Source organism: Theobroma cacao, chromosome 1 (assembly GCF_000208745.1).
Source record: "Theobroma cacao cultivar B97-61/B2 chromosome 1, Criollo_cocoa_genome_V2, whole genome shotgun sequence".
NCBI classification, from domain to species: domain Eukaryota; kingdom Viridiplantae; phylum Streptophyta; class Magnoliopsida; order Malvales; family Malvaceae; genus Theobroma; species Theobroma cacao.
The window spans coordinates 26,873,834-26,886,832 of record NC_030850.1 but is presented as its reverse complement, the minus strand read 5'-3'; the positions used below and the strand labels follow the sequence as shown (position 1 = coordinate 26,886,832).

The window sequence follows — 12,999 nt, the reverse complement described above, 5'->3', positions numbered from 1 at the left end:
TATTTTCTCTTTCTCTTCCACCGCTTCATCTTCTTCAGTTGAAATAATTCCTGCCCAAGCGCCAAAGGTAAGCATCCCCGAATCAAGTTCATAATAGTTCCCCACGTGGACATGTCATGTGTTAATCTTTAACTATATGGCAATCGTAACTCACATTAACCACAATATTAAATTTTTTTCTTAATATAAACAGAATTAACATATGAAATTAGATAAAATAAATAAATTTGGATACCCAAATGAGGTTTAAATTTGAACAAACTAGCCGATATAAAAGCAGTATATACAAACTCACAAATGTCTGGCTAAACTTTGTTTAGTTGGTTGAGCACCGCCAAACTGCATTGCGTTCTGCTCGCATGCAGATGCTTCCATTTTTGGAGCCAAAGATGCCTCCGTCATTTATGGAAAGAAAGAAGAACAAAAAAACAATATCCATCTTTATTGTCACAAAGAATAAAAATGCTCATGAGTTCGGTTAGATCTAGTAAACACTTTTAAAAGTTAAATTTAATTTTAAATTATTAAAATATTTTATTAAATTTTTAATATAAATAATTATTAATGAAATAATTTCTCAAAAAAATAAAATAAAATCTTATTTAAAACTCCACCCCAGTCAAGTTAGGTCTGCCAGCTTGGTGAGCCACACAACTTGTGAATAAGACTTAATAAAAACAAAAATCAAGATTTATATGTACAGATTAGATTGACATTTTTCCATCCGATTAATTTACGGAGATAATAATAAATTAAATATATTTTATTTTCAAAAATAGATTAAATCTTGAAAATGTCATAAGCCTTAAGCCCCTAACTACATATTTGGTATACGTATATAAGAACATACACAAAAAATAGGCAGAATCCCACCAAGTACAGGCTGAATCCAAAGTCCAAAATACTAATACTAGTATAAGAATAATTCAGCATATTACTTTTCCCAAAAGAAAAAAGAAAGAATAATTCAGCATATTTATTTAAAATTAAATTCTGACGTCAGACTAAGAAGGAACATGACCTCATGTGGAGTGGGTCAAAGTCCTGACCCTCCCACTTCAACTCCATGCACCGTCCTAATTTCAACTCATACAAAATTCTTTTAATTTAAACAATTTATACTGAAAATAACATTAATTTTTTTTAAAATAAAACAAATTGCTCAATTATCAAATCATCAGGATAAAATGTAATGCAATCAATTAAAGATTATTATTGATAAGGTTTAAAATTAAAAAAAAATCGACTTATTATTATTCACTGAGTAAATCTGTTGGTAATAAAAAAATATTTATTAGTTTGGAAAGAGAATATGTAAGAGATAAGGGAAAGCACGTTTTGCAACAGGTAGAAGTAACAGCAACAAACAGCAAAGCCCGAAAGAGTAGAGGGTCAGACACAACCCAAACGTGTTAGGTCAGCCGGCAGATTGAGAAGGTACCGCTTAACCCCTCATGTCTTTTTCTTTTTTCTTTTCCCTCTATTTTTTAATTAAAAAAAGAGAGAGAGAGAGAGAGAGACACTACTCTACCTATATAATTATATCATAATTAAAAAAATTAAAATTAAAAAAAATATTACACAAAAAGAAGAAGACAAAAACAGATATAAAATCTGCCCCGTTGCTGTGCATTTTCCCTTCTTCTTCTCCTCAATTCTCTCCCTTTACTTTGTTTCCTTTTTCTTTCCTCGTTTACAAACACACCTGAAAACTATTTCTTTACTATTTTGGTTTTCTTTTTATTTTTTAATTCCAAGAGCGGATTTTTTTATTTCATCTGATTTATTTCGGCCATTTCTGATTTTTTTTAAATCGTGTTTTTGGATTTTATTACGGTTGGAAGATTGATTTTGGCAGTTGATTCTTCCTCCTCTTCTTCTGAGGTCAATGTAGCTGGGTTTTTCTCCAAAATTAGGGTTTCCTTATCAAATTTTGGGGATTTTGCTACCCTACTATGTAGTTGAAGGAAGCTGGAGCCTCGTAATACTAATAATAATAACGAAAAGATCCTCTTTTTTATCTTTCCTGGGTTTAGATTGAAATCTCCATTTTTTTTCTTTGATTTTAGCTTTATTCTTCCAAGGATTTCCTTTCCTCTTCTTATTCTTCTTCTTCTTTTGGTCAAAAGCTTAGATTTTTTTTATTTGACGCTTTTACCCCTGCTGATTATTGAAGAAAGTTAAGATTTTTGTTGCATAGTTGATCTCTTTGAAGCTTGGAGCTGTCAATTTAGTAAGTTACTGAAGTTTGAGGGGCGTATTGGAGTATGGAGCAATAAAATGCTGAATTTGACACAAATCTGAGTGAAAATAGATTAGATTAAGCTCTCTGGGGTATTAGGTATTATTGAAGAGTTATTTTTTGGGGGGCTGTTGGGAATGGATCATGTGATTGGTGGTAAGTTCAAGCTTGGAAGAAAGATTGGCAGTGGCTCTTTTGGAGAACTCTTTTTAGGTATGATAATTCAAATCTCTTTGATGGCTTTCTCTTTCTTTTAATGGAAAATTTGTCTTTTTATTTGTTTGTCAGCATTCATTGTGCCTTTTTCTTTCTGATATTGTTGTTTTTGTTGTTGAAGGGGTAAATGTGCAAACTGGAGAGGAAGTTGCTGTCAAACTGGTATGTGATCTTTTCTTGAGTTTTTGCTTCTTTTTCTTTTTATTCTCTTTTGTTGGTATGCTGATGGACTGGTTTCTATTGGTGGTTCTCATTTGGTAATGATGATATTTGGGTCCTTGAATAATGAATACGTATAAAGCAATTGTTAGTTTTCATATGCTTGCTTTCATGGTTGTTTTTACCACATTTATTTGTAGTCTCTTGTCTTTCTCTGAAAAGAACAAAACAATTCTATTATTGGTGGCCGTTATTCTTTCTTCATCTTTTTCTGTTGTTTAGTACTAACCTTTGGACTTTAAATTGCATTACATTTTGGAAATTGACTTTCATTTATTCATTGTTTTTTCTTAAAACGAAAATTGATTTTGTAAACGTGCTTCTTAATTTGTGAAAAAAAAAGTCAGTCGTCCTAGACAATGTTTCCATATCCAGTATGTTCAGCTTTGCATGGTTTGTCCTTTAAGTATAAATGGATAGAACATTTGTTATTGCACTCATTTCCATTCTGATAAGAAGAAAAGGTGTTTTTAAACAAATGAGAAATTTAAACCATGCTTCTTTGAGAAAAGGTGTTGCAAGTTAATGCTTAAGTGTAATTTTGGAACACAATTTTATCAAGTTTTGTTTCTAACTTGCACTTCTCTTTTTTTTCTTTGAAATGAAGATGTGATGGTGCTCATTTCATGTAAGAATGTGTCATTGTAAAATTGGTGTGAAAAAATTGCTAATCATGGCATTGAATAAGTGATAGGCAGAAACCATTTTTTATTTATTGGACATTTTATATTTTCTAATTTCAAAAGCAATGACCTTGACCTAATTTTTTTTTTCTGCTCCAAATCTCAGGAATCTGTGAAGACCAAGCATCCACAGCTTCATTATGAGTCAAAATTGTATATGCTTCTTCAAGGAGGAAGTAAGTCTCTGTCTCTCCTTTCTCCCCCCTCTGTCTTTCCATAAAAATTATTTTTACTACATCATAATTTGACTAAGTGTAGCCTTTTCCACTGCACTATCACCGTACAAGAAAAAAAGAAGAAGAGAAAAACATGGAAGTTCTTGCCTGACAGAAGCCAGTAATTTTCTTTGATTTATAATTTTATAAATCAGACTTCATTAAATTTGCTATTGGACTTGGTAGCTGCTGGTTTAGAAAGAGAATATCAGGTCTTCCTTTCCTTTCCATAAATCGACTAAGTCTTTAAACAATTTGTTCAATACACAGTGCAAACCTTTCTCTGAACATGTTGGCTAGCAGGTTGATGTTTTATCTTGAATATTCTATCTCTCTTTTTTTGTATAAATTTAATAAAGCACATTATTTTTATCTTTAAATAATGTGATGTGGGTTCTCTTTGATATAGCGGGTATTCCCCACCTCAAGTGGTTTGGAGTTGAGGCAGATTACAATGTCATGGTAATCGACCTTCTTGGACCTAGTCTGGAAGATTTGTTCAACTACTGCAACAGGAAACTCTCATTAAAAACAGTCTTGATGCTTGCTGATCAATTGGTAAGTGTATCTGACTTTTTTGTGGTAAATAATAAGTTTCAGGTTTTTTTTTATTTTTAATTTTCCCCCTTTTCAACTTTTCTTTTCCAGATTAATAGAGTAGAATATATGCATTCAAGAGGTTTCCTTCACCGTGATATAAAGCCTGACAACTTCTTGATGGGCCTAGGACACAAGGCTAATCAGGTACTAGTTATCATGTTGCTTTTGTATTTTATGTTGGTGACTATAATATGTGCAATCTCATTAGACTTTCAATTTTGACTTTTTGTTTAAAATAATATTCCATTTCTGTGAATGACTCCGTTACAACTTTAAGAGTATGAAATATTGCAGTATCATTCTTTCTTTTTAATTTGTTATAACAGGTATATATCATTGACTATGGTCTTGCAAAGAAGTATAGGGATCTTCAGACACATAAGCACATCCCATACAGGTGATTTTTGTCTTGTTGACTTCTTAATACATAAATTCAAACTTGAAGATTTCAATATTGTATAGTTCTCATCATAATAGATGACTGTTGGGTTTAGAAACTAGATAAGAAAGTTACTTTATAGTCCATATACTTCTTTGCAGCTGGGTGTTTGCCTTACTCATGGAGGCAAGGCATGTTGCCTTAGCATTTTGCACAGTGAAGAAAATTATAGTGTTCATTAGCCTTTTGAACTCTTATAAATAAGAAAAACTGCAAAATGTGAGACAATGCTCATATGTCATGCTATCTTTTCTTCTGCAACCATTTTGTTAGTCATTCCACATGCACTGCTGCCTCTGTGGGGTGAGATCTGTCTGACTTGATGGAATAGAATTTGATGCAGATAAAGGTCTCTTTTATTTTGGGTGAATTTCAAATGTGGGTGATTTCTTATTTCTTGATCTTTAAACTTGCTGGCTTTTTATAGATGCTGCATTGCTAGTCAAATTTACTCCTTTTCAATATGCTAATATTTAATTGTTGTTTATGTCATCCTACTTTGCTCTATGATTTAACACATCCAGTCTGATTCTCTCTTGTGTTCTAGTTTCTTTCTTTAATTATTATCTACTCTCTTTGTATCCTATTTTTGTATGTCCACCTATGCAGTAAAGATGTACTGGGTATTTGGTGTCAGCCTACTCCTGGATGCATTTGCTTGCTAAAACTCATCAAATTCTTTGCTGCAGAGAAAACAAGAACCTCACAGGCACAGCTCGTTATGCAAGTGTGAACACTCACCTAGGAGTTGGTGAGTTAATTTACTCTGACACATTTCGAACTAGTAACAGTATATCATTTTTCCTAGATGTAAGTGTATATTTTGTTTTTTCTCTTAACATACATTCTTCTATTTTACTCGCAGAGCAAAGCCGAAGAGATGATTTGGAATCTCTTGGTTATGTGCTTATGTATTTCCTGAGAGGAAGGTTTGGCTGCATGCTTATTTCATTCAATGTTTTGTGCATTTTGAGATAATGTTTGATTTTTACTTGTTAGAATGTTCGTTTTTAGTTTTTTTCTCCCCATTGAATTTGACTCGATTTGCACAAATTTTTTGCTCTAGCCTTCCCTGGCAGGGGTTAAAAGCTGGCACAAAAAAGCAAAAATATGATAAGATTAGTGAAAAGAAGGTATCAACTCCTATAGAGGTATGATCACTTCTGCAATCTTTAGTTCACAAATTGGTTTCCAATAAGAAATGTGGTTGAATTATTAATTTGACTGACATAGGGATTGCCAGTGCTTGCACATGGGCCTGCTCTTCATCTGTGTGCAGGCATGGGTTAGGAGTCAATAGGATGGGCCAGGCCTGCTCCTTGTACTCCCTCCCATATTATGGCATGTTTCGTCAAATGCTATAAATTTTTTATGCAATTTGAATTCTACAATGGCACATTATTCCATGAATTGTTTATTCCAAAATGTTCTTGAAAGGAAAAGACTTCCTATATGTTTGAAGTAAGTGTAATATCAAAAAGGAAGGATTTAGTTCCTTTATTTTTGTTATAATGAAATTTAATGTGGCTTAACAAACAAATGGAGAGTATGACATCTAAGTTTGACAAAGGGAATAAATCTATCAAGGCTAAGCTAGGGTCAAGCATTTCATCCCAAAATTAGTGTTAATTGAACTTATGGTTTTCTGTTTGGGCAAAAAAATAAAAGATAAAAACTTATGGTTATTATTCTTGTTTCCTTGTTCAGTAATAGTGGTGTATGTGTGTTCAACAGGTGCTCTGTAAGTCATATCCATCTGAGTTTGTATCATACTTTCACTACTGCCGATCTTTGCGGTTTGAAGATAAACCAGATTATTCATATTTGAAGAGGCTTTTCCGAGACTTGTTTATAAGAGAAGGTTGGTTATCATCATTATGGCTGCCTTAGTAATGATATATTTATATGTTCTGTTACTTTTACTCTCTTTCTCTATCTCTCACACACACAATGCAACCTGTCTAGTTTATTACTCCATGGAATGTCTAGTCAATTTCTTTTTTTTTTATTTGGTTCTGAAATTGGCATTGCTGCAGGTTATCAGTTTGACTATGTCTTTGACTGGACTGTTTTGAAGTACCCACAGCTTGGTGGCAGCTCGAGAGGGCGGGTGAGTACTTAGAAACTTCTAGCTCTAGGTTACTGTCATGTTGGAAATGTTACTTATCTTTTCCATCTATTGCTCAGCATACCAGTGGAAGAGCAGGTTTAGCTGCAGGACCAGCTATAGAAAGACCAGAAAGAATCTCGGGTCTGCTTTCTTTTAACTGAACTAGATTTGTACTTAGGGTAGTGTAACCATACCCAATTGTTGGAACTTTAATAATTGATCCTTTCAACTATTTGATTTAGAAAATGGTAGTTTAGTAACTTTAATTTTGTCCAACAAACAGGAAAAAAAGACAGGTCATTTATGTAATGCCAAAAATTATATAATTTGGATGAGGACAAATTTTTGCTGTCTTTAAAAAAAAATTTTTATGCCTTTCCAAAGTATGATGTTCTACTAACCTCTCTGCTCTCTATATTTGAAATCCCTTAATAATCAGTGGGTAGAGAGATTCGGGATAGATTCTCTGGTGCAGTTGAAGCATTTTCCAAAAGAAATGTTTCGAATACTAGTCCTCGTCGTGATCATTCTAGACACAAGACTGCTGAGGATGTAACTTTGTCAAAGCATGTGGTGAGTGTTAATTTCCAGCCAAAAATGTTCTTTTGTCTAGCCTATATTTTGTGTGTGAAAATCTTTCTGAAAATTTGTTGCTTCTATTCTCTAAAAATGATATCTTAATAACCATAAAGGCTATTGGCCACCAATTTGCTTTTCAGCTATGTTATGGCAAAGCTTAGACCCACTCTTTCTCCAATTTTATAAATTTGGAGTTAATTATCACATCATATATCTGCTTTGCCATCCCTCTGATTGTTGATTTCAAGTTCATTTTTCATATCCTTCCATTTCTGTTTTATTTCATATGACGGCCAAGGTTAAGTTGCAAACCCAGTAGCTTTTGTCTGGATTATGTTCAGGTGATCCTGATGGAGTCATGCCAAATACCTTTCCAATCTTTACTGCAATTTCAGTACTATTTGTGATATAACCAAACGACCACCTCTCATTTGCTTGCGGTTGTCACATCTCTGATCTGACAAGTATTTTTTCATCTTTTTGTTTAAATTTTTGTTTTAAGTCATACATTTTGGTTAGCATGATACGTCGTATGACCTGTTCTGCCTATTTAACCTTTTCTTTGAGTTGTTTAATTCATCCTTATTCTAACTATTGGTTTTCACCTCATTTCCAACATTCTGATCATTTGTTGGTTTGCAATTTCAGCACCCTGATTCTGATAAAAGACGCAGTTCTTCTCGATATGGTAGCACTTCAAGAAGAGCTGTAGCAGCGAGTAGGCCTAGTTCATCAGGTGAACCCAGTGACATTCAACAGAACAGACTAGTATCGAGTGGTGGTCGCATGTCTACCACACAAAGAATCCAACTCGCCTTTGAGGCCAAAACATCTAGTCGTGCTGCCCCTGTTAGAGGAAGCCGTGATGATCATCCTCTTCGAAGTTTTGAGCTGCTCTCGATTAGGAAATAATGGAGTTTGTAGGCTGATGCTTTTAAGAAGTTCCAATGTCACTGTGTATAATGGGGATATCCACCAGATTGAATGGTGCTGCAGCTCGTGACTTCCCTTACCACATTTGCCAATCTTTTTTCCAAGATTATTTGAGCCCCCGAGAGTTTATGGCCATTGTAACGTGTTAAAGGCAGCAGGGAAGAGAACTCATTATTGGGAATCGTATCTGTCAAATGCAACTTGAATAGCTGCAATAAAACACTCTTTTCATCCTTTTTCCCCTTATCCTGAATAATTAAATTTACTAGTTGAACACTTGATAAAGCATTAATATAAACCTTTTGAAGCGGAAGTGTTGGTCAAAGATCTCGGTTCCAACCCTGTTAGTTCCTCCGTTCGGTCCAATCTATGGTGTGAATGAGTCCAATCGACTTGTTGACTATGGAGCTGTTCCACTCGGAAGTGTTCATTCGAGGCTTTTATAGAAAGTCCAAAAAAGAAAAAACGGAAGAGGCTGCGGGCTGTCTAAGCCCAATTCAGCCCAAATCTATTTCACCCTTGGGCCGACTAATTCGACTAGGCCCAGACACCAATTGTGAGGTATAATTTTTTATCTGGCTTATTTTAATTAGTTATTATGCTTTTAATTTAGTTCAATAAAATTTCCTAATTTGTAAAATGAAATGAATAAAAAAATTAATAAATAATGGATAGCAGACATGGTCATTTGGAAAAAGGTTATAGGTTTTTAAGCCAGATTAAAATGACGTCGTTTTAGCCCTCTCGGGGGGATCGCAAAGCACAAAGAAAAAGGATGGAGAACGGGCCGCAAGTGTCTCCGACCCAATAAAATTCGTTCCCAAATTTACCATCTTAACCCAATTCACTAAATCAAAGCCCATGTCCAATGCAAAAAATTTATATATATATATATATTGCGAGTGTCATTTTCAACATATTATTATTATTATTATTTATATTTTCAATTAAAATTAAGAAAATTATTTACTTTGTTAGATGGATGGATCCATTAATAATTTAGGAATACATCGTAATACTTGCTTGAAACTCTTCAAATTATGGGTTTTAAAGAAATTTTTGATGATATTTTTCCAAGAAATAATTTAATGGGATGTATCCAAGTGTCGGGAGCACCTAACGAGATTATTATTATTATAATGTGACATAATTTTTAATGATCATAGATAATAATGTACAATAAATATAATAGAAATGAAAATATAAATTATGAAATTAGGTAAAACAAATAGTACAAGAGTAAAAAATGCAAAATTAATTAATCAATTAAGTCTTAAAATAACTTTAAATTGCATGTTTACTTTCTAATTGTCTGTATCACACATTTAAATTCTAATTACGCAAGTGAATGGAAGCTCACTAATGATTGAATTTTGAAATGTGATTTATGAGTAACTACTTTAATATATTTAAGTTTAATTTTATTTCAGTGTTATTATTATTATTATTAAAAAAATTAAAAAATGCATAAAAGAATATAACTATTTTCAATAATTAAATAATGCGAAGACTCTCCATCCTCCAGTTACCTTTTTCTGTAGCAAGTCCCGACAAAGCACCCAATATTTTCTATCTCTATTCATCACTTCCAACAATATTTGCAGAAATGAAAACCATCCAAAAGGGAATCAAAGTTACATCATGGTAGGGGTTATCTTCTGGAAACATGAATGATCACGTTATATCTCTACAGCATAAAATTACAAACTGACATCACTCAAAATATTGACCAAGGAAAAAAAATCAGGGTTTCATGCACTTCTAAGAGCTGCCAACCGCTTCTCAAGCTCATCCACACCTGAACTGCAAGGACGACTCCAAAATTAGCAAACACAGATATTATTCATTATCTTTCAAGAAACAAATCAATGTGGTTTATAAGGGATAAATTTAGAATATTTGGGCTGAGTCCAAAAACAAAAACTGAGATTGCATGATAACAGCTTGTGTACTATTATAAAAGGCAGAAAACCATAGCCATGCACAGATCCGATCCGATCCGATGCCATGGGCACACCTACTCTAAGGCCATACTAAAATAGATTACTACAGCACAAAGTTAAAATCTAAGATGAGGTTCATGCAATACATGGGTCTCATACAACTGCAAAAATCATTCCAATTGAGAATAAACATAGGATAAGAGACAGAAGAATACCTGCCAACACCTTCAGTATTCTTTCCTGCAATCCTACCTTTAGGAGCTGATGACAACTGCAAAAAGTTAGATAGAAATCAGACAGTTGCACAATGTTTGATATTGGCTTACAAAAAATCCCAAAATGCAAGGGGGAAAAAAAACCAAAAACCAACCTGTAAGGCAACATCAACACCAATTTCATCTAGAACCTGAAGAAAGGAAAAAAAATTTTAAAAAAAGTACTATTAGTTCTTTGTTTTGGGGGCATAAGAGTCAAAAAATGGAATAATAATTTATTATCCCACCCAAGAAAGATTGCGCACGCCCATAGAAGCACCCAAAGCCATCTATTCACCAGCATTGTAGTTTACCTCATCAGCCTTTCAACCCACCCCCCCCCCTTTTTTTTTTCTCAAAACAAGAAAGGGAATGGAATAAAGCATACCTGATTTGTTAGCTCCTCAGTCTCTTCTTCTGCCTCATCATTGTCAAGGGCACCATCTATGGCATCTGACATCATTTCAGTCTGCAAACATGAATGCTAGACTGTTAAATTCCATGAGTATATACTAAAGACTCAAAGATGAACTTTTCTCATTAATATTTTCTCAAAGCCAAGCATGATCTTACAGTCATATCCATCTGTGCCGACTGCCTCTGAAATTCCTGTATAATTTTTGCTTGTTTTGCAGGGGCCATTTGCTGCAAAGAAATCTCAGTCATAAGTTGCTTAAAAATTAAGGATTATTCTAAAAGTAGAACATAATTGTAAGATCTTACGTTCCTACAGATGTGCATAATGCAAACATGTATACATTGTTATATGGATGGATGTCTATATAGGAGATATTTATCAACCAACAATTCACACTATAGGAAGGCTACTTTCCATTCTAAAGCAGAAGTGGTGCAATTTCATAACTTAGTTACTAAGGACAAAGCTAAATATGACCATATCATCATGCATGTTGAATGAAAATTAACATATATATTATGATATTATTACTGACCTTATTCATAGATGACATTGCCTTGGTGGCAGATTTCATGCCAACAGCAACGGAAGATTGAGCATGCATTGCCTATAAAAAGAAACAAGCATGACTAAGGGCACAATGTGACAAGGCCACCTGCAACGTCAAAACATAGATGCAATAGCAAAGAGCAAGAGCTGAGAGGGGGAGGGGGTGATGTGCACCTGTGTATGAGTTGCAATGCCTCTCATTTGAGCTTGACTACTTTGTAACTTAGCTATCTGCTGCCTAAGCCTCACTAGCTGCCGGGCTAGAGTTTTAGTTGCATTCTATTGATATAGAAAAAAAAAAAGGCAAAAGATAAGAAACATCAAACAGGTCTAAGCCTTCAAGGTAAATGAACCTGACACACTCAAGTCTCAAGGGACATACACAAATACAAAGAAATTAAGATACAAAAACTACCTCATTCCCGTTTTTAGCAGTTCTTTTGATTTCGGCAACAAGTTTCTTTTCCTGCCATTATGAAAATCACATTAGAACCATCTCAAAAATTCTCAGAAAGACAACCATCCGTTGGTACTTGGAAGTACCTCTAATTGCAGTGTTCCTATTTCCTTCTCTATACCTACACCAAAGGCAAAAGTATATTGAGTTCCAGATCAAAGTAATGTTACAACCCCCAGACAAAAATGTATAATAATGCAAGAAAAATATCTAGACAAGACGACAGACCATTAACAAAATCCTGCTTTAAATCGACTGATACAGAAACATGATCATCAAATTTATGCTTTCGCAAATGCACGAAAATGAAAAAAGATTGTCAAGTTGTAGAGAAAATAGTCGAGTATTACCTCTAGTAGCATGCACCATTTCTCTCTTACTCTCACGAAGAGCCTCTGCAACACCCAAAAAGAACCAAAAAAAAAAAAAAGGTTAACAAACTAACTAAGAAAGCATGATCGTTAAGCTTTGACAAGTCAACGCCAATTGTAACCGAAGAGGAAGAGGAAAATCGCCAGAAGCATGCAAAAAATGAAAATTTGATAGTTGCAAAACGTGAATATAATTCAATTAACACTGAAAACAAATTTGCAGGAAAAAAAAATGGGGATTGTGATTAGGGCACCGCATTCGGAATTAAATTACCTTTAGGATTGGGTTTTTTGCTGAAGATGCTCATTTTTATTTCCGGTTTGGTGCTTTCAAATGGCCCTTTCAGTCCTCTGAAGAGGAAGGTTTTGGAGATATCTCAACGGCAATGGTTGGAGAGTTGCAAGTTGGAATAACCAAAACGGCGTTTGCCTCGAATGTGGAGCGAAGTCACCCGGAAGTTTTTCGTCCTTTTCCTTCCTTGTTCATTTAAGTACTATTTTATTGTATTATTATAAATCCGTCAAAATATCTATATATCTATCTATATATATATATATATTGTTCAATTTAATTTATGTATATAAAATTAAAATAAATTAATTTTTTTAATTTTAAAAATTACTTTAATTTAGTCTCTCTTAATGATACTCAATTTTATCGTTAAAAGGGATTACATCAATGCTGACATCAGCACTAACATAATACTCATATAATGACATGACATGCCATGTGACATCGATATGATGACATGGTAGTGTCACGTGGCACTA

At 33.8% G+C, this 12,999-nt stretch overlaps 2 protein-coding genes across 2 annotated transcripts; one reads left to right on the top strand and one right to left on the bottom strand.

Moving 5' to 3' along the window:
• On the top strand, nt 2,070-8,482 carry LOC18613109 (casein kinase 1-like protein 6). The gene is made up of 14 exons (XM_018113816.1): nt 2,070-2,455; nt 2,580-2,620; nt 3,467-3,536; nt 3,985-4,133; nt 4,224-4,319; nt 4,502-4,572; nt 5,304-5,365; nt 5,480-5,543; nt 5,681-5,765; nt 6,349-6,475; nt 6,651-6,724; nt 6,802-6,865; nt 7,164-7,297; nt 7,952-8,482. Exons 1-14 carry the CDS (start codon nt 2,380-2,382, stop codon nt 8,213-8,215), a joined length of 1,377 nt encoding a protein of 458 aa, XP_017969305.1. The 5' UTR covers nt 2,070-2,379; the 3' UTR covers nt 8,216-8,482.
• On the bottom strand, nt 9,773-12,737 carry LOC18613108 (vacuolar protein sorting-associated protein 2 homolog 3). The gene is made up of 11 exons (XM_018114398.1): nt 12,503-12,737; nt 12,208-12,252; nt 11,944-11,978; nt 11,816-11,866; nt 11,575-11,679; nt 11,387-11,458; nt 11,007-11,078; nt 10,822-10,902; nt 10,550-10,585; nt 10,395-10,450; nt 9,773-10,039 (listed from the first exon to the last, which is right to left on the bottom strand). The coding sequence occupies exons 1-11, from the start codon at nt 12,534-12,536 to the stop codon at nt 9,988-9,990; spliced, it is 639 nt and encodes a 212-aa protein (XP_017969887.1). The 5' UTR covers nt 12,537-12,737; the 3' UTR covers nt 9,773-9,987.